This window comes from Thunnus albacares, chromosome 6, assembly GCF_914725855.1.
Source record: "Thunnus albacares chromosome 6, fThuAlb1.1, whole genome shotgun sequence".
Lineage (NCBI taxonomy): Eukaryota > Metazoa > Chordata > Actinopteri > Scombriformes > Scombridae > Thunnus > Thunnus albacares.
Genome location: NC_058111.1, coordinates 10,120,718 through 10,144,661, shown reverse-complemented (window position 1 = coordinate 10,144,661; position 23,944 = coordinate 10,120,718). Strand labels below are relative to the sequence as shown.

At 40.4% G+C, this 23,944-nt stretch overlaps 2 protein-coding genes across 13 annotated transcripts in view; both read left to right on the top strand.

Annotated features, from left to right (window-relative positions):
- Positions 1-18,278, top strand: part of stard13b (StAR-related lipid transfer (START) domain containing 13b) — a 71,433-nt gene extending 53,155 nt beyond the window's left edge. For 4 of the 5 annotated variants that reach the window (XM_044354832.1, XM_044354831.1, XM_044354834.1 and 1 more), the window contains 13 exons: positions 8,070-8,141; positions 9,261-9,342; positions 11,334-11,397; positions 12,376-13,739; positions 13,855-14,025; positions 14,666-14,825; positions 15,072-15,270; positions 15,519-15,732; positions 16,170-16,284; positions 16,395-16,616; positions 16,724-16,941; positions 17,099-17,275; positions 17,475-18,278. In XM_044354832.1, coding sequence (XP_044210767.1) covers positions 8,070-8,141; positions 9,261-9,342; positions 11,334-11,397; positions 12,376-13,739; positions 13,855-14,025; positions 14,666-14,825; positions 15,072-15,270; positions 15,519-15,732; positions 16,170-16,284; positions 16,395-16,616; positions 16,724-16,941; positions 17,099-17,275; positions 17,475-17,592 — 3,176 coding nt within the window. In that variant the 3' untranslated portion in view covers positions 17,593-18,278. Of the gene's footprint in view, positions 1-5,315; positions 5,515-8,069; positions 8,142-9,260; positions 9,343-11,333; positions 11,398-12,375; positions 13,740-13,854; positions 14,026-14,665; positions 14,826-15,071; positions 15,271-15,518; positions 15,733-16,169; positions 16,285-16,394; positions 16,617-16,723; positions 16,942-17,098; positions 17,276-17,474 lie in introns of those variants that run through there. The other variant, XM_044354836.1, reaches the window with a different exon arrangement.
- Positions 18,279-21,362: 3,084 nt separating this feature from the next.
- Positions 21,363-23,944, top strand: part of nbeab (neurobeachin b) — a 206,506-nt gene continuing 203,924 nt past the window's right edge. For 7 of the 8 annotated variants that reach the window (XM_044354830.1, XM_044354825.1, XM_044354829.1 and 4 more), the window contains exon 1: positions 21,364-22,234. In XM_044354830.1, coding sequence (XP_044210765.1) covers positions 21,962-22,234 — 273 coding nt within the window. In that variant the 5' untranslated portion in view covers positions 21,364-21,961. Of the gene's footprint in view, positions 22,235-23,944 lie in introns of all 8 variants that reach the window. The other variant, XM_044354827.1, reaches the window with a different exon arrangement.

Sequence of the window (23,944 nt, the reverse complement as noted above, 5' to 3'; positions counted from 1 at the left end):
AGCTACACAACCGTATATTATGAGTGGGAAAACAGCATGACATGGCAAGGCATGCAGCCCTACTGTGCTTTACATAAAACAAGACATGTATGGACTTCAAATCAGGACAGACACACACAAAGATACAGAACTTGGGGAATATGTTGGTAGGATAAAGGGGGGATACTGTTAACTTAACACAGGAACCAGCTGTGAGGGAGTTAGTGTAAGGGACGGAGTTGAAGACAAACTGAAAAAGCCCAGAGCAGAGTCTAGCTGTGAGGGAGGGAGGAAGATGGAAAAAGGGAGAGGGAGGAGAAAGAGGGAAGTAGAGAGCTCCAACGGGATCCTGATGGACAGAGACAGGCGATGAAGGGAAAAGTCAGACAGGCCCAGAATTGAACTCTCCCTTTGCAGCCCTCACATCTAGACCAAGGGTGGCACAGATGCCCACAAGTACAATACTTCTCCTAATCTGTTACAACAGCCTACTGTTTATATGCTGCTTTGAAAGATTCATCATGTAATTATGAACTTTTAGGGGCTGACTTAATAAAATATATTTTGGTATGAGGACCAAAAACAACTGGAGATTAAAAAAGGCTATTTGGCGAAAAATCATCATGTCTAAGAGAGGAAAACTGCTGAATATAATCATAGATAGTAAACCCTTGATGTGTGTTTTCACTGTCCAGCCTGCATTATTCATCCTGCACTGTGGATAAAGCGAATAACCTCAAATGGATAACTAGCACAATGATTACTCTTCAAAGATCAACACTGGGTTGTAGAAATAGTCCAGGATTTCAGGGAGGTATGCCTGGAAAAAATGAAAAAGGAAATCTCTAAAAGCCAAAGTTGATGTTTTTATCACCAAAGAAAGCAAATCCTTCATAAAGGCCTCCAAGAAGGTTGTCAAAACACTTAAACATGCGTGGGAACATGGCTACAGTCCAGTGTCTGGAAGTGTTTAGCTTGTGCATCGTGCCTTGGAAGTCACTACAGTATGTATTTCACAGAAAGCTCTGCTGATTGATCTCTGCTCTGTTCAGAGTTGCTGGCAGTTAAAGCGGAGGTACTTTGGGATCTGGAAATTGCTGAGGTGTCTCCTCTTTCCTAGAGGTTTGGGGTCAGAGGTCCCTTTTCTAGTAAAGGACACTCTTCTTGAAGTGTCTGCTGAAAGTCGTGACAAAATATCCTGTAGTGTGACTAAAGGGGAAGAAGGAGAACACCTGTCTGTGAAGCTGGAGTACACTCGACACTTCCCCCGCTTCTCACTGTCTGCTAAGGGACCCCGGGGGAATCATCATGTGGTCGTTACAACATTTTCTCAAAATTGAGACACTGAAATAATTTGGATAAAAACACTGCAGGATAAAAACACTGCAATTTGAACTTTGAAGCCTTGGCGTGTTCAGAGGTCACGCAGCCCACATGTCAGAGCCCATTATTTGTCTTCTGGTTGTGACACCACACCAAATCCAGCGGGCTATCATTTTGCAGTTTGGGTCTGGGATAATTTGTAAATCCTTCACTGAAAGGCTATTTGTGGTGGTATGAGACAGCGACCCTTGGATAATCTCAGTCTCTCCCAGACTGTTGTTTGGTGACTTGGAACACGTCTAATGTCTGCTTTTGGAAACAACGTGAAGTGATTTTCCATAGTTAGGAAATGTTTACAACATCATGCTGACCCCACATGGTTTTAGCAGTAACCCCCCCCTCTCTCATTTTGCCCATCTTGATTTTTACTGTGCTCTCAGGCAGGACTGTGTGAGAGAAGTGAATCAGCTTTGGCTTTTATCATGAGACCACTGGTAACGACGTTGCCCAGGAATAAAAGTGTGTGAATGAGTGTCTAGGTATTTGTCTAGATATTTTAAAGTCGTCATTGTGCATTGTATTATCATTAGTAACCTATGCTGCAAAAGCTGTGGCTGGTATTTCCAGACTTGAGAGAGAGATAGACAGAGAGAGAGAGAGTTGATGGGTTGTTACCCCTGAAGATGAAAGGACCTTCTCTCTGGGTGTCCTTCAGAGGTGAAGGAGAGTGTTACCACAGCTGTGCTGCTCTTGTTTAAATTCAATACAGGACCTCAAGAGAAAAACACAGCTCTGATGACTTTTGACCCAGCAGGCTTTGGCAATGGTCAACAACAGCAGCTCCCTAGCTCACAAAGTCATGTTATTTACTCTAAGAATCAATAAGCTCTTTCAATGTGTGTGTGTGTGTGTGCTGTGAAATCAAAGTTTTCACGAGTGGAGATCATTAAAAAAAATTCTAAGCCTCTTAAAGCAGACAGTTAGAGCAGAGGAATACTGTAGATGCTGTGAGACTCACTTCTCTGGAATCTGTCATTAATGGAGAGGAGAAAAAAAAAAGAAAAGCAATGGATGATGATCTATGCTCTAATTTAAATTCTGATCTGTAATGACCGGAATTGGTTCTTTGAATGAATCATGGATGTTTGTGAAACCCTAACCTACGTAGGTTCAGAATGCTAATGCCTCCTTGGCACTGACTGTTCCTGGGCTGGCACTGTGTTTGTCTTCAAGTCCCCATCCTCCAGGAGGCATTGAGGTCTGTGTTGTATATCCAGAGACCTGTGGTCCTCTGAAAGGATCGCTCCACAGGTCACTGTGGACCACAGGGCAAAAGCAAGCCCAGGATTTGCTAGCTCATTTGTATTTGAGGAAATTTTGCTTCGGTGTCTTAGCAACGTAACCCAGGGCTGATAATTTTAAACCTGCATCCCGTGTTGACTGCAGGATAACGACAGGTCCCCTGTGTGCCCCATAGGATCAAATGAGGGGGCTGGAAGTCTGTCCGTGATTCAACACAGACTCTTTGTAATTACTCGGCCTGTGGAGCCAGCCAGCTCATGTCCTAATAAAGTCACATTCACTCTGTTACTCACCTTTGTAGACAGATAATCTCTTAGATTTGGCTATTGTCCTTTGTCTCAACACTGTGTCTGTTATACTGATGATCAGGATGTTGTAAACTGAAGAGGTATTGTGATATAATGACACCTCCTGTTATGCTGAAAAATGTGGCATTTTGTGCTGAGGATGTTTCCTATTGGGAGTCACATAGAGCTTTGTTAATTAAAACCTACTCTTGAATATAGGAGGGCTTTATTCCTACAACATTACCACTGTGATATTAATCCATCTTGTGCATTGCCAGCATTCTCCTAACAGGACCTCAGATCTCCTATGCCTCCAGTATCTACAATCATAATGCCTCTTGGTTATCGCGTCTATCTTTTGGCTGTTGTTCATCTTTATTTGTGCTTCCTGTTTTCTCCCCTACGCACAATTTCAATCTATTAGATGAAAGGAAATGTTAGGCTATTTTGGGCATGAGACATCAGATGTTGTGGTCTTGGGCAGACTTGTAGAGAGGGCAGTGTGTTTCCTCTGGCTGTCTGTCTAGTCTACTTTTACAGTAAGCTGACTGCTCACTGTGAGTGGGTGTCTGTATGCAATTAGCATCATAAAGGGGGAAGAGAGGGCTCTCTTCCATGCCTCCCAGCATGACGACACCTCTATGCCAGCCAGCCCACTTGTGGAATCTTTTTTTTTCCATATTGCTGGCTCGCTCTGTCTTTCTTCCAGGTGTTTTTGATACAGACGATCTCAGTGCTCAGTTATAGTCTGTGTTTTGTTTTTTTTTGACTGATATATATTCGGTTGGCTTGTCTGGCTGATTCATTTGGTGCAGCAGTGCAGTGTGGGGGAGGAATGGACAGACACATTTGTAAAGGTCCACACAGTTAGTACTTATAAATTTGAGCAGTTTTTTTTTAGAGTGCTTTTAAAGCTCTGACATGTGCTGAATGTATTTATTATTAAATGGTTTGTTAAGGTGACTAAAGTGGATTGTCTACGTCATTCTGTCTGTGCTTGCAGCTTTATACCTAGCCCTGGCCCCAGTAGGTCATAAGAGTTGTGTTTTACAAGAGAAAATGGCAGACGTCACGAAGTGAGGCAGGCACTCTAGAAATGGACTACATCTGGAATTCTACTTGCGCTATAGGAAACTGCGGATGGATGTGATGTCTTATGTAATCACAGTGGCATGGGAGAGCCTAGTAATTTAAAACACAGGCCATTTTATCCAAGCATTTAAACTAATAGAATGTCTTAATTCAGTATAGATTTGGGTGATCTCACATTTTATAATATCATGTAAAACTGGGCCATTAAATAGATAGAAATTTGGAAAACATGACAGCAGGTTTACAGATGAAAATGGATATCTTCTCGAACAAATGGACCACAGTCATTACTTTTTATATCTTGCCAAATAAGGGAATCAGGGACTGTAAGAATATAAAGATTACTATCTCACTCTAATCTATTCACTTGGCAAACCCACATGCTGTAGCTTCTTGGATTTGATTTATGTGCGTGTGTTTGCATGTGCTTGTATTTCATTTTTTCTTTTAAACTTGGATAGATGGTAAAACTTGTTGCCAAGGAATATCCTTTTAAGATGTGCTGTGAATAAGAGATAAATCTGTTAAGAAGAGAATGATATATGGCGCCTAAATTAGTGTATATTTACTAGTAGTCATTATTTGTATTTGTCATATAAAAGAAAGCCTGTTCAGGTATTCATTAAATAGCTTCTTTGTTTTGTGTCAAGTAACAAAGAAATTGTCGCTGTCTGATGACACAGTTCACACAATTCCTTTCATTCATTGATTTTTCCTCAGACGACGAGGCTGAGACTACGGGGAAGCAGACGAATATATCATTCTGATGATGTTAGTGCAGAGTCTTGTGAGCCGGGTGCCTCAGCATGATTCATTGCCGCTGATTGCTGACAGTTTATGTCATGGTTTTCCCCCAGTTCAGCTGCCTACGGTTTTTCCATTTCATTGACCTGCTGGAACAACATCTGGACTCCGAAAAACCATGCGTCCCTTTTGTTTGTTTAAATTAAACATTTCCCACGTCAACTTCCAACAGTTCTTGGGTAAAACGTTGGAGGACTTTAACATTTATCATCATGTAATCTGGCCAGAATGACCGGAAACAAAGGGCTATATCAGGTAATGGTTGCAAATTGTGTACATTTTAAGTTGAGAACCTGAAATACTAGAGGAGTGACAGAATTCAGATGCAATGCTCGCTGTTTGGCTGCAGCTTAGATCTTTGCCAAAAATGTGCTGAGTGGGGTATAAAAGAGTTGTCGTGGGCAGAGCTGGGTAGGAGGGTCGGGCACAAGGAGCAGGGAGGGGGAGGGGGAGGGAGAGGGGGTGAGGGTTAGGGAGCCTTCCACAGAAAGGGGTGGGTTGAAGGAGAGATTTAGTGTTGGGACAGGCACATGGTGGTTGGGGGGTAGATGGAAAGAGAAAGGAGAAGAGGGAGCTGTGGATCTGAGTTCAAACTGCAAGCTGTGCTCAGAGAGAGCAGGAATGTGGCTCAGCGTGGGAAGAGAAAAAGATGCTCTGACATGTTGAGAGACACTCTTAAGTCTTGACGGATATATGAAACACTCTGGCTGTATGATGAAAATATCCCGTAAGTACACAATAATTTGTTAATAGAAATGAATTATGATCTGAGTTGATTCAGGGATTTTGGAGTGTAGACATATTAAGGCCTGTGTTTCAATGGTGATGATAGGGCGTTTTTATTCGCAATAAGCTCGAATGAACGAATCCGGTATGTTTTTGTTTTCCTAAAGAGCGTGAAAGGAAGAGGGTTACTGTTAACCGCAAAGCTTTGCTGTCAGAAAGATGTCTCTCAGGACAAAACGAAGCATATTGTAAAATATTTTCTAAAGGAGTGTGGAATGTGAATGAGCATTTAAAGCTGTCATAATTTTGGCATTAATTGCTTCTGTTCAGCGCAAATACTATCCAAGTGTGTCATATTTTGTCCCGCGGCACATTGTTAAATGTCATATCCCAGCTATGAATTGCATAACGTTGCATAAAGTGAATTGTAAAGGAAGGAGTCGCCCTTGCCACAGATACTTTAGTAGTACACAGCTTTTGACATTTTGGGCCTTTGTGTCACAGCCAAAGTGGGTTTCGTCCCTTTGTGAAACTGTAATTCTATACTGTACACAGATTTAAAGCTATGGGTTGCGGAGAGCAAACACAAGTTCTCATTCTTTGGCATGATGCCCGCCCAGTCTTTTATCCACAAGAGATTTCCTTAGAGAGAGGATGAGAGGACAGAATGTCTCGGTATCATGTTACAGAATGCCAAACAGAGAGGAATTCCCAGCTCATGTTACTTGCTCCCAGTGGTCCAACCTGTGGCTGTGGGACACAAGAGGACCTGGCAGTGGAATAATACAGGCCTGATATTATCCACCTGGGAGGGAAGCCTGGCTGAACAGAAAGCCTTTACCTCCTGGTGATACAGGTGGGAACAGAGCAGAGTGGCTAGTGGCGGCATACACATGTTGACTCAACTACTGGTTAAGGGGGTAAACAGTAGACCTTTTTGTCATCCAAGGACACAGGGAACTGTTAATATTTATTCAGTTGCTAATCAGTCTGAAGACCAAAGTCGCTTTTCATTGATTTCTCTGTGACACAGATGTGATGCAGCACAGGTGAGTCCAGGATCAACAGTTTTGAAAAAGCTAAAGGGGTGATAGCAGTATCTGTATTGCAGGGCTACAGTCGCTGTAATTATGCAGTATTGTGTGATGAATGGCCGCGTTTCGTGTTTCAGCCGTAGTGTGACAGGCACAGACAGGGAGTGGAATTGAGACCTGAGATGTGTGATGGGAGAGCTGTTTGTTACCCGCGGTTGCAGCTTATGTGTGACTTTGCTTGGATGTGATGTTTATGCTCTTGCAACAACCCAGAGGTTCTTTATGTTCTAAAAAGCTGACCAAATCGCAGGTGTGTGTGTGTGTGTATGAGAGCAAGCGACAGCAGGACATTTATCAACTGTGTGGTTTCTGAGTTGAAGAGGCACCGGTAAGAATATTTCTTCCACTTACCGTATAGGCATTGTGATTGAAAATGCTCAACAATAGCTGTAGAGTAAATGACCTTGTCTAATAAATAATAAAATAATGAAAATAATAGCTGGTGTAATCTGCTGCAGAAAATCCTGCTCATGTCTTTTCTGATTTGATCAGATTTTTTATTTTTAAAGAAATAAAGTAAAGGAACCATCTAAATTTATAGAGACATTACTGGTGTGAGGATTTACATTTAGCTCTCTAAGGCCTCTTTTTTTATTTAGATTTTTTATTTAGTTATATATTAAACATAACTTTAATTGTTCTTTATCAATGTAAAGCAACCTGTGTCCTGTAGCACTGGTGTGTCAGACAGCATGTCTCGCTGAGGCGATAAATGGCACCCAGCTCTATTAGCATTAATGGAAAGGTGCCAATGGTCTGTTTCCTTTCCTTGTCATCGGCGGCTCTGGAGCCTGCAGACGGCTCATTCTGTAGGTCAACAGGGCCAGTACGTGATCCTGACTGCTGGGGTCTTTATCAGAAAGTCAGGGTGATAACACGTTTGAAATAAGTTGGAGTCAGATGAGCTCTGATACTTTCAAGAAGAAGATTTTTAACCAGATCGATAGTTTTGTATTGTTCTCCCAATTTTTTTTTTTTTTTTTGTCTTAAATTTTGTTACTTCCCTTTTAAATAACACTTTAGGCGGCCTACTTTAATAGAAAGGTAGATGATTAGAAGATAATTGTTTTGGTACTTTTATAGAACATGAACATGACAGTGTCTCTGGCTGGCTTTTTTTAGTTGCTTTTCTTTGTTATATATACCGTCTTAAAACTGAAAAAGTCAACAGATGGTGATGTTGCTTCATGTGGGTGAGCTGGGATACCTCCAGACTGACTAACCGGCAGCGTCGTCATCACATCCGTGCTATCTCAGAATAATCAAACAGGGGGGTTTCGGTTTCAGATCTACTCAGCTCTGTCCACCTACATGTCTGCTGTGTCTGTAGGATACCAGATGCACCAGAGTGTATTTCTGTCATGTTAAATGCTTTAGGGGTTTTGTCCAAATGAAAATGAAATGTGGTTATGTTTCACTTTTTTTATCTATCATCTTAAGAATACATTCTCTTGTGTTTCAGAAATTGAAGCGAAAGAGGCGTGTGACTGGCTGCGGGCAGCAGGATTTCCCCAGTATGCTCAGCTCTTTGAAGGTAATAAAAGTACTCAGTTAAACTCCTACACACAATATTCATCACAAAGGAGGGGAATGTTGTTTGGTTAAAAGACGGAGATTAATGAAGTAGAACAACGATAAAAGGGCTCTGTAATAAACCAAAAATGGTATCTTTATTTTAGGTCTTTTAAATCTGTTATGAAACGAAAGACTGTTATAGATAGAATGTGGGCTTTTTAAAATGATGAGTGAATAATGGTGCACAGTGTCATCTGGTCTGTCACCCTAGTCCCCAATACTGTACACAAAACCATGTATTCATGGGCTGCATAGTGAGCCTCATTTACACGACTGTCCTCAGGAAGCCTCGGAGCTAGGGCTCCAGTCGGATCCCCAGACACCACAAAACAAGCGGAACATCAGCTTCTTTTAAAGTCTAATCTTTTTCAAGCTAGAGTTACTACATAAACATGTCTTCTGTGCTTAAAGACTGAAGTCATGGGAAGAAATGGGTTTTATCAGAGCTTAAAGTAGCTCTACTCCTTTAGATCTTTTGATGTGCTTAGGTGCAGTATATATTTGTTTGCTGACAATTTGTAGCTCATTGTAACAGAACTCCAGCAATGTGGCTGCAGGAGTGCAAAACAATTAACTTAAGTTTCACTCCTGATGCTGGGCGTTGTGCCTAACAAATTACATTAATGATTAAATATATTAATAGGATTTCAAAGTTATATCTGAGTGTCTGTCCCTTTAAAGAACAGGCTGAGCCTTGTTGAGGTCTGAGCGCTCACTTACTGCTTCTGCTTTTCATAAAAAGTTAACAACTTCACATGGATGCAGTGGAATGTTAGATTCAGAGGGTCTGGATTCAGTCTCTTAAGTTACGTAAGAGGAGGCCCATACCCAGTGCAAGACGTAATGCCTGCACAAGCAAGACCGCTGTTATTTGGGCAAATTCTGTCTCTTCTCATTAGCATCACATACAAAACAAGTTTGATGGTCTCCCTTTAATGTGCTTCTGGAAAGAATGTGGTTCCCTGATCTATTTTCCATTTATCTCATCCATGAAGACTGTCTACTGAACAACTACTGAAATATCAGACCTCATTTCAGAGCTGCCATCTCCTCTCATCTTCATGCCTTTTTTCTTCAGATTCCCAGTTCCCCATTGACATCACTCCTGTGAAAAGAGATCATGACTTTCTGGACAAAGATCTTGTGGAACCTCTTTGCAGGTAACCAGACATTTGATTGACACTGAAAAGACGGTGGCTCGTCCATGAGTCAACTAGTAAGTCAGGGCCACAAATAATTTCCTTGCCTCAAGGAAGTGGACCTTTATGCACCACTTAAAATGACACAGGTACTTATTTGTTTGGATAAAGAAGAAATCCTATATGTACTTTCAAGTAAAAAATACATTATCTCACAATGTTAAAGGCTTAATTTTATGGTGTTTTTGTTTTTTGATATTGCGTATTAAGGATATCATGACGCACTGTTCTTGCAATGAAGACATTTATTTAATTGGCAGAGCTAAAATGCTAGACTGACATACTGATTTAATAAATGCCTTAATGACAAGAGCAGTGTGCATCGTCTTCCCCTCTCTGACACAACTGCATAAGAAATATTGGATGAGCATGTTTTTTCCTAATTTGCCAGAGTGTTAGGAATAAAAAAAGTGCACTAAGCCAACAACTGGTGGTTTCCACATCACTCCCTTGTAGGGCAAGACGGCTCATGTACTTTTTTCAAACCAAGATGAAAACAGCACTTCAGTTACCACAGTAACTATGGCAACCACCCCGAGAGGGAGGCAGGAGGAGCGTGAGGGGTGCCTCGCAGAGCTCAATATACTGTGACTCTATACAACCCTAAAGCAACTCATCTAAATTCCAAACTAGCCACGGGATAAATAGAAGACAATTGGAAACAGTTCCAACTCCAATGTGATTTTGTCCATGACTTCCCAGCATCTCTATGGTAACATAAGGATGGCTTTGTTGTCAGTTATTCCGCCACAGTCTTGAGTGCAAAAATAAATACCACCCTACATACTGTGGGTGTCTTTGATGGAACTGAAACTGATAGATATTTCATGTATGTGAGTGTTCTCTCTGATCCCCTGCTAAGAAGCCTCCTATTTTAGCAACCACATTCAAAGCTCTTTAGGCCTGTGGAATAAAGGGCCCCCCAGCTTAGAAATCCTCCCTTAACTTGGGTCCCACTATCTACAGTAACAATCATGGGAACTTGTTGTTTGACTAACCCCTATCATCTGAGGCCATTTACTGTCACAGAAAGATACTGTCAATCTGTAAAAAAAAAAAAAAAAAAAAAGACTGTTAGCAATATCTGGAAGCTTGTGATTATCATACCATGAATGAGTTTTTTTTTCCTAAGGCCAAGGCACAGTGTGCTGGAGTGAATTTTGTTATGGAGTCATCTTTTCCTTTGTGCTATTGTTGGTTCATGTACCGTTTTTAGTGCTGTTACTTAATATATCCCAATTTGCACACCCAAAACCTCTAATTGTTGGGCACATTCTCCAGGGAGCAGTCTGTATTGTTCATGAAATATTGAACATGTTATATTGGTTCTCTGAGAATGTTTTTGAAAACTGAGTTCAGGAAAGTTACATTAGTATTTCAAAAGCATTGCAAGCAGATTTCATGTTACTATGTTACTTTGTTGAGCCCAGAAAAAACGCTGTTACAAACTGCATGTTGGTGTAAATCCTCTCAGGCACCACACCTCTCAAAATTCAGAAATAATCAAATCATGTGTGTATATCATTAGCATGTCATGTGCAAAATGGCACAATAGAGAGGGTTCATCTATAGATTAAGATCTACAGATGACTAGATTGAATGAACCAGGCTGAACAGAAATGTAGCTAATCCATTGGTTGACCTTAAATTCACCTTTCTGCAAATTACCACACACCATCTTTCAAGCTACAATCACTTAGATCTAATTCTGAAAGAAAGAGACCAGAGCAACCGATAATTACCGGTGTTCATTAGGTTTAAGATATTGTGCCACGGACAAACGGAGTTTCCCTCTGGGTCTGATTGTACATCCAGAACAGAAGCTGATCAGGTTAACACTTGAACAGGAAACGTAATGAGATTTATTTGTATAGTGCTCATTAGGAGACTATTCTGGTGTTTTCTCTTGTTTGTAGAGAGCAGTTTTCATCTTGGGGACATCTTTCTTTCAGGCGACTCAACACCTTGAACAAGTGTGCTTCTATGAAACTTGACGTGAACCTTCCGAGGAAGAAAGTAAGTATCTTCTCTTGATAGCTAGCTTTGTCATCAAAATGATGCATATGTGTATGGTATGGGTATGGGTAATTTGATCTTTCTGAGTGCAACACTATAGTACAGTATATGCAGTGGGGGTAACAGATGACCTACAAGTGGGTGCCATGTTTTCTTTTTTTCCTTTTCAAGGTGTTATATTTCAGAAAGTGTATTTTGAAATATAACACCTTGTATCTAACTCTTTGGTGTTGTTGTGTTTTCTACCCTAAAATATTCATTCCTTGAAATTTGTAAGAAATAGAAGATTAAAATCTTTGCCTTCATAAGATTGCCTTAAGTTATGGATGTGCTTCCTGCACCAACACAAATATTATCTGGCTTCATCCCTTTAGCCTAGATTCTTGTGATATTTAAGATCATACCATTGTTGTGTTCATGCCTATTGAGTATGATTACTTTTTATCTGTCCACACTTTGGAATGTAGCCTGCTGGTTTAAGGCGTTTTTCCTGCCTTGGTCTATTTATGGCAAAGTCTTTTTAAAGAAATCATTTGTCCGGTGTTATATCACTGTTAACTGATTGTATAATGTTATTAATTCTGAGCAGACACTTCCCCCAGCTATTTCCTGTAGTTCCTATTTAATTGTCCTTTCTGGCATAGATGGTATGTGTGATGCGATACACGCCAGCTTGTGTAGTCTGTACAGACAACACAAGCTTATTTTTATGGAGTAAATATAGGTCACATAGTTTTATGTCAAATCCAATGACACATACATCATCATGCATGCTTGATCTTTTTAATTTAATTGTATTTGTTATTATTTAATTGGGGAAGTAATTGACATCAAGAGTCCCAAATAGAAACATTCATTACTTCAAAGACGAATCAAAGACCCAATTTAATTATTTATTTAGGCCACAGTAATTGATGTAACGTAATTATAGTATGTGAGATATACTGATTTTTGTGTTGTTTTTCTGTCTTCTCCTAGAGTGAAGACTCAGATGAAGAAGACCTGTTTGCTATCAGTGACAAATGGACCTTTGAGTGGAGCAGCCGGCGTTGGTCCAGGTTGCAGGACATTGACTGTCTGCTGGGAAACCATAGAGAGGGTCAACCCACCGAGAACGGCGTGCCTCTAAGAACCACCACCAGCAGTGAGAGCGTTCTGACGGACCTGAGCGAGCCGGAGGTCTCCTCTTTGCACAGCGAGAGCAGCGGGGGAAGCGGTCACAGGGGCCTCAGCACGGAGGACTCTGACTGCTCCAACCGCACCTGCTCAGATTCTGCAGCAATGCCAGACTCTACTTCCCTCACAATGCCTCACATCCCCAAAGACATTGCTCACTATGGCTCCCTACCTGATAAGCACGGCAAGACAAGTCGCATCCGTGCCAAAGACTTCCTGAAACGCATGGAGACATTGCGCTCCAGGGGGACACTGGGAAGAGGTCGTAAGTCATTAGTTATCAGCGCTCCAGTGCTGCAGCAGGAGGCCCAGGCTCTGAAGACGCTGCGGTGTGTGGAGATCATAAATGGAGATGCTGGAGCTCCAGAACCACCTTCCCACAAAGTTCTACCGTCCCAGTCCAGCAGTGAAGTTAGCAGCCATTCCAGTGGAAGTGCTGTCAGCACACCCAGTCTGAAAGAACGTAAACCTCACCGGGCTGACTACAAGCGTAGTGGCATGTATTTGGAGGACATAGACATCTTCTCAGGCACCCAAGTGAATAAAGTCGCAGAACAAAACCGAAGAAATGAATTCTGCTCCTATGAGGACCTAGTGGTTCACATTCCTAAAGACCACAAGCCAGGAACCTTCCCCAAAGCACTGTCCATAGAGAGCCTGTCACCAACCAATGGGGCCTCTATTAACTGGCACCCCAATAGGGTGCACCTGGACACCCCACTAATTTCCTGCAGAAAGGAATCCAGGCCTGTCACCCAGTGCTGCTCCAGAGGCAGCCGCATCAGTGTGTATGATAATGTTCCTGGCTCGCATCTGTACGCCAGCACCGGTGACCTGATAGACCTGGAGAAAGAGGACTTGTTCCCTCACCTGGACGATATCTTGCTGCATGTTAATGGTCTGCAGCAGATAGTAGACCACTGGTCTATGAATGTGCTGCCTGTAGGAGAAGGTGTGACACAGGTAAACGGAGAGAGGGAAGATACAGTAGGCCTCCAGTCTTCCAGTCAGATCACATTGGACTTTGAGGGGAATTCCGTAACAGAAAGCCAGACTACACCTAGTGACGGGGACAGAGACAGAGTATCACTTGCAGAGACAGAATCTACAAGGCTCAGGGAAAGGAGGGACTCAGGAGTAGGTGCTTCGCTGACAAGACCCAATCGGTAAGGCTCATGGAACTGCACTGAACGTTGAAAAAATTAAAAATCAATTCACTAACTGTGGTCTTTATCACTAGAAATCTAATTGATATTTCAATTTGATCTTTTATGGCATTAGGTTACGATGGCCAAGCTTTCAGATTTCCAATCGTCTAAGCCACTCAGTTGCATCGCTGCAGATTACCAACCAGTCAGCAGGCCAGCTGAGTTTGTTGCAGAAGTTCTCTCTGCTGCGCCTTACTGCAATCATGGAGAAGTACTCGATGTCCAACAAGCATGGCTGGACTTGGTGAGTCTCATTTAAATTTATAAGGTCCACTGCTGGTATGATTCATGATCAATAAACTCTTTTTTTTAATTAGTGAAGTTACATTTTATATTAAATTGCTTTTAACTGGTAATCAGAATCAGAATCAGGTTTATTGCTAAGTACATTTGCACATACAAGGAATTTTGCTTGGTGTTGTTGTGGTGCATAACAGTTAAAATTATACACAAAATTAAGTGATCCTAAATCATATTAAAAAAAGAAAGAATTTACAATAAAAAAAATATTTGAAATATATTCTAAGTGAGAAGAGCTGCTGTAGGTTTAAATTTTAAATAGAAGAGAATGAGATGAAATGTACAAAATATTGACTAGGAGTAAAACAGTATATGCAGTGTGCAATTAATAATTAACGCTGCAGTCTGCCATGGTAAGCCATATTTACTAAAATTACTATATTAAGTTGATAATTTGTGTGTTTCTCCAATATGACATGATTATGTCTTAACTTAAAAGACCAGATTTACTTTTGGCTTAATAGTTAGTACTATTTTTGTTTAGTTAATGCAAATATGTATTTTTTGTTTTGTATTCCTACAGTAAAGTCTTTTTGTTAACCCAGTAGACTGAGTTGTCAAAGATGTTGTTCTGTGTCTCCTAGGTCCGTGCCAAAGTTTATGAAGAGAATGAAGGTACCAGACTATAAGGATAAGAATGTGTTCGGAGTACCTCTCATAGTGCATGTACAGCGTTCTGGACAACCCCTGCCCCTCGGCCTGCAGCAGGCCCTGCGGTACCTGAGGAGCCAGTGTCTTGATCAGGTCAGCCACAGGACACATACTCTCAGATTGCATGTGACTTTCAGTTTCACATGTGATGTAACAAACGATTGGGTTTATCTAATGTGTATAATGTGGTGTAAGGTTTCAGTTCACAATGACTGACACAGGTTGCAGACACATACAATAGTACTATAATAACAATACAGTGAGCGGAACTACTGTATAATGTAGTCACATAATGCTGTCGGCTGTCAGTTAACATTGATATGTCTGTTTTGCTTCTAGGTTGGTCTTTTTCGTAAATCAGGGGTGAAGTCTCGAATTCAAGCTCTGAGACAGATGAATGAGAGTTCTCCAGACAATGTGAACTATGAAGATCAGTCTGCCTATGATGTGGCTGATATGGTGAAGCAGTTCTTCAGGGATTTACCTGAGCCCCTGCTCACCAGCAAGCTGGGAGAGACTTTCCTCCATATTTACCAATGTAAGGATATAAAACCCTCTCTTTTCTTGTGTTTTGTGCCAAGTCAAGATTTAATTTTAGTGGCCACTTGGTTTTGTTTTGATTTAGTTATGAAATTACATAGGAACTAACATAGAGTAAATGCAGTTATGTGAAGATGTGATTTGAAATCTACTAAATGACCTCTTAGAGGTCATTATCACTTTTCCTCTCTTATCGCTATGACTGTTAAGCAGAAAGGATAAAAATACATTCTCTCATACATGCAGATGTGCCGAAGGACCAAAGGTTGCAAGCTGTCCAAGCAGCCATCATGCTGATGTCAGACGAAAACCGAGAGGTGCTGCAGACCCTGCTCTGTTTCCTGAGTGATGTCACTTCCTCTGTGGAGGAGAACCAGATGACACCCATGAACATTGCTGTGTGCCTGGCACCCTCCCTCTTCCATCTCAACATACTCAAGAAAGACAATCTCTCACCAAGGTAAATCCTAAGCAGAAGCCCACTATTTTTTCTTGTGTCATTAAGTGTTGCAGTTGGTTTAGCTTAATGTCTGATTTTAGGGCAGCCACATTGTCTGCCTCTATGTGCCTCAAAAACTAATGAACAAGACATGCATGCATCCTATTAACTCCTGAATGATTATCTTCACCTATGACTCCATAAAGATAGAGTCTCTGACTCCCTTTCTGGGCCAGTTTTAAACGAACAGCACACTCTTTTTAAAGCTCAATGTTTTATGAGATCATGCTGTGTACAAACAAAGCAAAGCTCTCTAATTTACCATGTTGAAATGGTTGCTTAAAGGATCAAAGGGGTTTCCTGCAGAGTGGAGGAAGGGTTTATATACTGCATTTTGTAGGGATGTTGACCTGGGGACTCTGCTGGCCTAATAAGTTTTCTCTTCTCATAACCCCCAGGGCCATGCAGAAGAAGTATGCCACTGGCAGACCAGACCAGAAGGATCTGAATGAAAACTTAGCAGCAACACAGGGCCTCGCTCATATGATCATAGAGTGCAACCGTCTCTTTGAGGTATGAGAACCTTCAGTTGAGATGATGCAAGAATTTCAAGCCTGGATGCAATCTCCACAGGCCTCCCTCTGTTTATGTTTGCTTACCTCATGCTTTTTTACACCTATTAGATCCCTCATGAGATGGTTACTCAGTCGCGTAATTCATATGTGGAGGCTGACTTACATGCACCAACAATAGATGAGCTGTGCAAGCAGCTGGACGATGATGATGGAACGTATCAAACCCATATGGAGGGAAGACTTCAGAATGTGCTCAAAGAAGCTCGGGAAAAGTCCAAATACTGGGTATCCTGCAGCAGCTCTGATAATACAGAGCTCTACTATAAGAAGGTTGGTGCTCATCCTTTTGGTGTGGAGCTAATTAATTATTGAATCTTCAAAATAATTTCAATGCCTATAAGTTAACATGATGATTTGTGTCTATTTGTCTCTTCCAGGTGGGAGATGGGAACCCTTTGAGACGCTGGAAAGTGTCTGTGGAGGTGGAAGCACCACCATCAGTTGTGTTGAACCGAGTGCTGCGAGAGCGCCACCTGTGGGATGTGGACCTGCTGCAATGGAAAGTGTGTGAGACACTAGACAAGCAGACAGAGGTGTTTCAGTATGTCCTCAGTCGTATGCCCCCTCATCCAAGCAGGGACTTTGTAGTACTCAGGTGAGTGGTAATATAAAGAAAAACAGATAAAATGGCATTGTTAAACATCATAAACACTAAGGTACATATCCTCCCATTTTGTTGTTTTTTGAAGTAATTTTTTGCTATTTTGCTATCATGTTAAAAGATGTACTTAATCTCATGTCATTTTTTCAAGGTCATGGAGGACAGACTTGCCCAAAGGTGCATGCTCCCTGGTTTCTGTGTCTATAGAGCATGAGGATTGTTCTCCTGTTGGAGGGGTACGAGCTATTGTTCTGGAGTCCAACTACCTGCTGGAGCCCTGCGGATCAGGAAAGTCCAGGCTAACTCATATCTGCAGAGTGGACTTGAAGTAAGTCCTACAAGAATCATTGTACAAGATTTTGTCACTAACTCTTTTAGCAAATACACATAAAAATATATAAATGCATTTTAATGTATGCTTTTAGTTTCCTTTTTAATTTTATTTATTTAAGCTCCTTATGCATAGATCACATATGTACGCACACATGCATGTATGTACTTTGTTGAATGTACTGTTTTAATTTCAGGGGAAGGACTCCAGACTGGTACAACAAAGCCTTTGGTCACCTTTGTGCCGCAGAAGCTGCACGAATCCGCAACTCCTTTCAGCCACTCATCACAGACGGCCCAGAGACCAAAATCTGAAACACTTGCCCGTTGTGTCTTGTCAGCCTTGAGATCAAGATTGAGCCTTTTGAGTCACTGCTAACAGGCAGACACAAAGCATAGACACGAGCCCAGAACTGAAGCACAGTTTATTCAGTTTTAGTACAAATGCTCTGAAAATCATTTTGAGCTCCTCTGTACTTGCACAATGACAAAAGAGGATATCTTATAGGTGCTGAGCATAATTACTCCATGGGAAATCAATCATCCTGCCAATGTCCATAGCATTAGGATTTATTTACCTTGATGTTGCTAAACCTGTATATTATAATAATTATTATCTTTAATAATATTATTGTATTATTGTTGCTATAATCTACAATGTCTAGGACATTCAAGCTCTTAAAATGCTTCTGCGAAGCATGTATATGTTTTATGTTATGTCAGATTTAAAGCTATAATTATTATGATGTACACTCAAGAGTCTGTATATATATGTGTGTGAATATACTGTACATGCAAACAAGATGTATATATTGTATATTTGTGAAGGGATTAATAGTACATATGTTAATTTCCTATATATTGATTCTTCCACTGTGTCAATCCTCCTGTAATACACATGGTACAAAATTGTAAGCTGGTTTTACTTTGCTTCAGTATTGTCATTTTGGAATGGGTGTAATTTTATTAAACTCTGACCTCTTATGGTTGTGAAAGAATGACATAAGGTTTGACTTGATCATACCTGCTTTAGGGTACTGGATTGTGCAGTTGTCACAAGACATCATTTTTTAAAAATAAAACTATTAAAATAATAAAATGGTTTATTTTGCATTGATTCTTACTGTAGGTCACATCAAAAAGAAGAAACAAGAAATGTAAAGAAATAATTCAGTAATGGCCATCTATTGGTCAGTGAAGGAAGGTAAATACCTGTTATGGCCCTTTAATATTAAACTGTGTTAGTTGTACTGACAGTATAATGCTTCTGCAAAATGTTAACTACCACAATCATGTATAGTATACTACTTATACCCAAAGAGTTCAAGTACTAACTGTACTAACATGAAACACAGTTCTTCCTGATCTGGGATGAGGGGGACCTCTATTGGCCATTTCTAGGTATCCCACATGACTGCAGGTATCCCACATGTGAAGATGGATTTACATGAACACCTTATTGAATTGAAGTCTCAATTTCAACTCATTTTAAATGCAAATAACATAGTATTTTAAAGAAAATCAAAAACAAAGGAAGACTGTAATTCATATTATCTGGACTTTCCTTACAAATTGTAGTCAGGGCGACCATGGACCAAAAGCGTAAACCTTGGTTCATTTTTGTCCACTAGATGGCCCTTTCTGATCAGTAGAACATTTATCGTTACTGTGACCTCATATTATTTTCCCCTATGAAAAACATATTTGAAATTTAGTCCTCTTTATTTTACAAGTATTTTCTGTTATTTTCTACAGGTAATAAGTGTGAGAAGATAGATAGATATCAACTGCCATGATATGTAATGGGGAATTGTACATATCAATGGTAATGGGTCAACTACAATAACTGTGTAAGTCTTGAAGGACAACAACCTTCAATTTGTCAAGTATACTTATGATATACACTACCTGGCCACTTCATTAGGTGCACCTGTGCAATCTAATGCAATCCAATGCAACAGCTCTGCCATACATTCTACATTTATGAAGCTTATACATTTTCAGTTTTTGACAATGTCAGCAAAAACTATAAGTGTATTTGTGTGATAGCTTATTGAGTTTATTACACTTGCAAAATAACCTTTGACCCTTTGATGGCAAAGTCAAACCCTCTTCTTTGACCTCTATTCAGCACAATCACTGGCAAGGTTTGAATGGGAACCAGCAAGCCCAACAGGGATGAACACAGTACGCAAGGATATGAGGAACTGAATTCCTGGAAGTGATTTTACACTGACATTGAAAAGACATTAGATAATATAATATATTGGGACAACAGAATAAACCCTCACATAGGACTAATTCCAGAAGTTAACTCATTCTTTAAATTAAATTACCATTAGCCATGTATAATCTAAACATATAAGACTATAGTGAGATAAAAACAACCAACATTGCCAGATTAAATGATATTTTATTAAATCACTAGTAAGCAGACTAAATAATTAGATTGTCAATTGTTCTGCATTGCATCACCACAAATTAAATCAAGCTGTGAAACTGCACAGTAGTAGACATGATAGGTACAGCTGTATAAAGCCTGATATTATTTCTATCTCTTTTGAAGCCATGTTGACACAGATCAGCTTAATGAGGTCATGAAATGCAAGCTCATCTTCTGGCTGTCAGTCAGGACGATGGACAGGATTGTTGCCAAGCTGTCAGTGTCTCTTTTATATAACTACTGGAACCTCATGGCTTTTCAAAATATATTTCTGCTGCCAGATAAGTTGATATTTCATCAAAATATATTTATATGTTTAAATGTATGTTTTTTATTCATAAATTCACAAACAAATAATTTGTCTAACTACACATAAGTACAATATTTCTCTGTAAAATGCATAATTTCTAAGGGAGATGCAATGCAACTACATGGATTAAACATTGCTTTGGCTTTATGTTCATTAAAAATGGAACACTACCCTTATCATTCAAAGGGGTAACTCATTTAAAACACATTTTTCCTATCTATTAATTAACATAGTAAAAATTTGTGAAAATGAAACAGGCTTGGTCAAGAGTAATGGAGGCAAAGCAGTCAGTATGGTGTTTGAGTTTACCAGTCCAATCTGTCAAAAATATAGGGATAATACAAACTCACCAGGAGCACTATTATAAGAAATCTTGACTTGCAGTTGATCAGGGGGATCTGCAATAGGAAGAGTTGCTTTGCTTAGATGACTGTCCTGGAGCTCCGTTGTAACTCATAGACTGATCAATGAACTGTGCACCTGGAGCTCAAACTGTAACCGTATGGTAATGTAATAGGTTTATATAATAAAAAAATATGTGTGTATGTGCACAGTGTATGTACTCAGGTGTACCATCAGAAATTATTTTAAGTAAAAAGATAGTCTGAATGTGTCAATGTCTGCAGCAAAGTCTCTTAATTAAATAATAACCTTCCAGACACCTACTAATAGATGCAATAGTCATTAGCCTACCATTATACATATACATATATAGGTTTAATTAACCTAATAGCTAAAATTTTACATAGCCATACAACTCAGACCTCATATCAGTCGTTGGCTAGACTATAACTGGTCTTAAATGTTATTAGGTAGGTGCTATAGATATGAGAGCATGAACACAGGACAGAGAAATATGACAATATGAGCGTGAAACCCCTCACATTGAGTTGGGTTCAATTAATTTCATCTGGAGAAGAGTGAAAATGAAAAAAAAATCCTATTTCATGCAGGTGTCTATTAAAATCCATGGGGACGCTCCTTAAGCATGACGCCAATATAGCTTTCTGGTGGCATACATTCTGCCTTGTCAAACAGGTGTAACTAATAATTATCAATTATTGATGAATTCCATTAAGGAGTGTTAGCTCACTGACTTATCGGGTCCACTAAATGGAACAGAGCTATCATTAATGCTATTAGGTGCACCTGCAGGCTATTTTTCCTGCTAATTAGTCATAGCAGCAAAAGTTAACTACAAATATAAGGTTAGAAGTTTTTTTTTATCTAGTCCATTTTGTAGTACTCTTATTTCTTATTATTTTACATTTCCCATATCTATTATATTGGCTATTTTTTTTGCATTAAGGGGGGAAATATTAAGTCAATTAACTTCCGGCTGCCATCTTCGTTTGGGAAACAAGTTGAGTTGTACGGTTGCCTTTAACGGGACATTTTTTGTTTTAGTTAAGCTCATTGGAGAAATGTAACTGGGTCGGCAGGACAACTAACCAAACGACAACTGCACAGGCAAACTTTGTAAATTTTTTGGTCTGTAGTAAGTGGCCATGTAAGATGAACAGGACGGGGAAACAACCTGCTAGCGGTCAGTCTCCAGCTTTATCATCGCAGCTAGCGCAGGCGTGGTGAGTGGAACCGCAGGCAGGGGGCGGCAACATGGCGGTGACAGCAGCACAGACACGGAGACGCGCATCCAAGAGAGCGGCACTCACACATACACACACACACAGCGCAGGTCAGTCCGTTCAGTTAACCGGCTGGCACCGACAACGCACCGGACACCCACCGGAACTCTCCAGAGTGGATGTTACTGACAGAGAGTGATTTCTTGTTGGTGTTTTGTTTTTGTTTTCCTCGGCTTCGCGAGTGTCCTTCTCTTTAATTTCTTCTTGAAGCTCCAGAGCAGTGATTAAATATATTAAGGGGGGCAGGCGTACAACTAGCTTCAGACGCCCCCGAGTAGGGAGGAAATGACAAGCGAGAGACCGGTGACGATGCCGGGCTCGGTGTCGCTCTCGGACCGACAACCTCCTCCAGGTCACGGGCATCACGCGGCTGCAAGCTCCGCTGCCGCCGGTGAGACAATGATGATGTCCGGCTCGGGTTCAGTGGTCCTCCCGGCTGGGATTATCAATCCATCGATACCAATCCGGAATATCAAGATGAAATTTGCTGTTCTCATTGGACTGATCCAGGTTGGAGAGGTTAGCAACCGGGATATTGTCGAAACGGTGTTGAATTTGGTAAGTAAACCTGTTTTTTTTTCTCCTCTTACTCGCATGGCTGGACGTTATTGCCTAATTCTCAATCGGGAAATATATTCAGTATTAGCAATAACAGAACATCATGTTGGCATATCGAAAATGCACTTTTGTATAGACTGTGCACATGACTATTTATTTGCTGTAACGTTACTTATATGAGCATATGTCCCGAGCAGAAAACATTCAAAAGTCACACATGAACACAGAGATGGTGGGTAGAGGGATGGAGGATATTAACACAAAGACAGTTCTCAAGTTTTCAAGTTTAACAAAGTCCCAACTTCAATGTGACAGCTTGCAAACCCAGTAGACCGGTGTGGATGATGTCAGTGATATAGATAAAGTGGCATACCTGCTGAAATTAAAGTGTAATGTGAGTACTTCACAGCCTGCTGGTGCACAACTTATTTCAGATGGCAGATATGTTGAGTGAGGGTGAGCAGAAACGGCAGTGCTGCTGCTGCTGCTGCTGTTATATGTGTGTGTGTGGGGGGGATTCACCCAGAACTAAGGGTGACCATAACATGCCAGTATAACAATTGTTTTAAGATGGTTTCAGGGAGCTCCGATTTCTGCAACCACACCTGAGCAGAGAGAGGGTTCAATTACTGGTCAGTATTGGTGATAATTTGGTGAGCTCTTTAGCAGTGTGCTAAAGATGAAATATATTCTTGGTGAATTCTGTACCTTCTCTTAATTGGCATGTAAGCATTTGTGGGAGCATGATGGTCATTACCTTTTCCCTTTATATATGTTGACCCTTGGAGTATTACCTCCAACGGTTTTCCACTTTTTAAAAGGACTGTCAAGTTCATTGTCACAAAGTGAGTGGAGAGTGAGGAGTAATGAATGTCAATATAAGGTGGTAGGAGATTTGAGTCCATTATATGACCCAGGTTAGCAGATGAAGTCGGTTTTCTTTTATGGGGAAATAATGTAATTAAGACCTACAGTTGTTAAATACAGTATATCACTTGTATTGTGGATTTACTTATCAAAAGTAAGTTGCTAGATTTAAGGTGTAACTACAATCAAATCTAGATGTGTGATGTTAAGACTGTTGAGCCAGCACATATCTCTGCTTTGACCATCTGCAGGAGGAATAGCAGAGTCTGTTTGCAGTATTCGGTCTCTCCTTGTTAGCGCACCAGAGATTAATTCCGACTTGTTCTGGCGCAACAGAAATCCACTCTGTAGAGCAGGACAAATTGTAGCCCTTGGCATGTTCAGACATGAGAGTCACACTGCAATAGCCTTAGTCTCTGACACCTTGCCCCTTACACTGTGCAGTGCTATTTTCACATGAAGTGTGCACACGGGATGACACACTGTAGTCTACCCTGTTCTTTTGCTCAGCATTGACTGCCTAGATAAAAAGATTCTCCATTTATTCGTATCAGATGTTAGTCTTTTTTATGAAGTTTCATTTTGTTTTATTGACTTGCAGAACATTCACGTCATCACTGTCTTTCATCCTCTGTACATATTTATATTTAAAAGTAATTTCAGCATAGTATTACAGCTCTTATTTGTAACATATCACAGTCACATACTGTGTCAAAGATTTTGAAAGACAGGTTTAATTAACAGAAGTTGTTAGCCATTTAAGATATCAGGCTAATTTACGTCTTCTTGACTTGTTTGCAAACAGATGTACAGCCCTCTTTCGAATTATGTGCATACAAATGA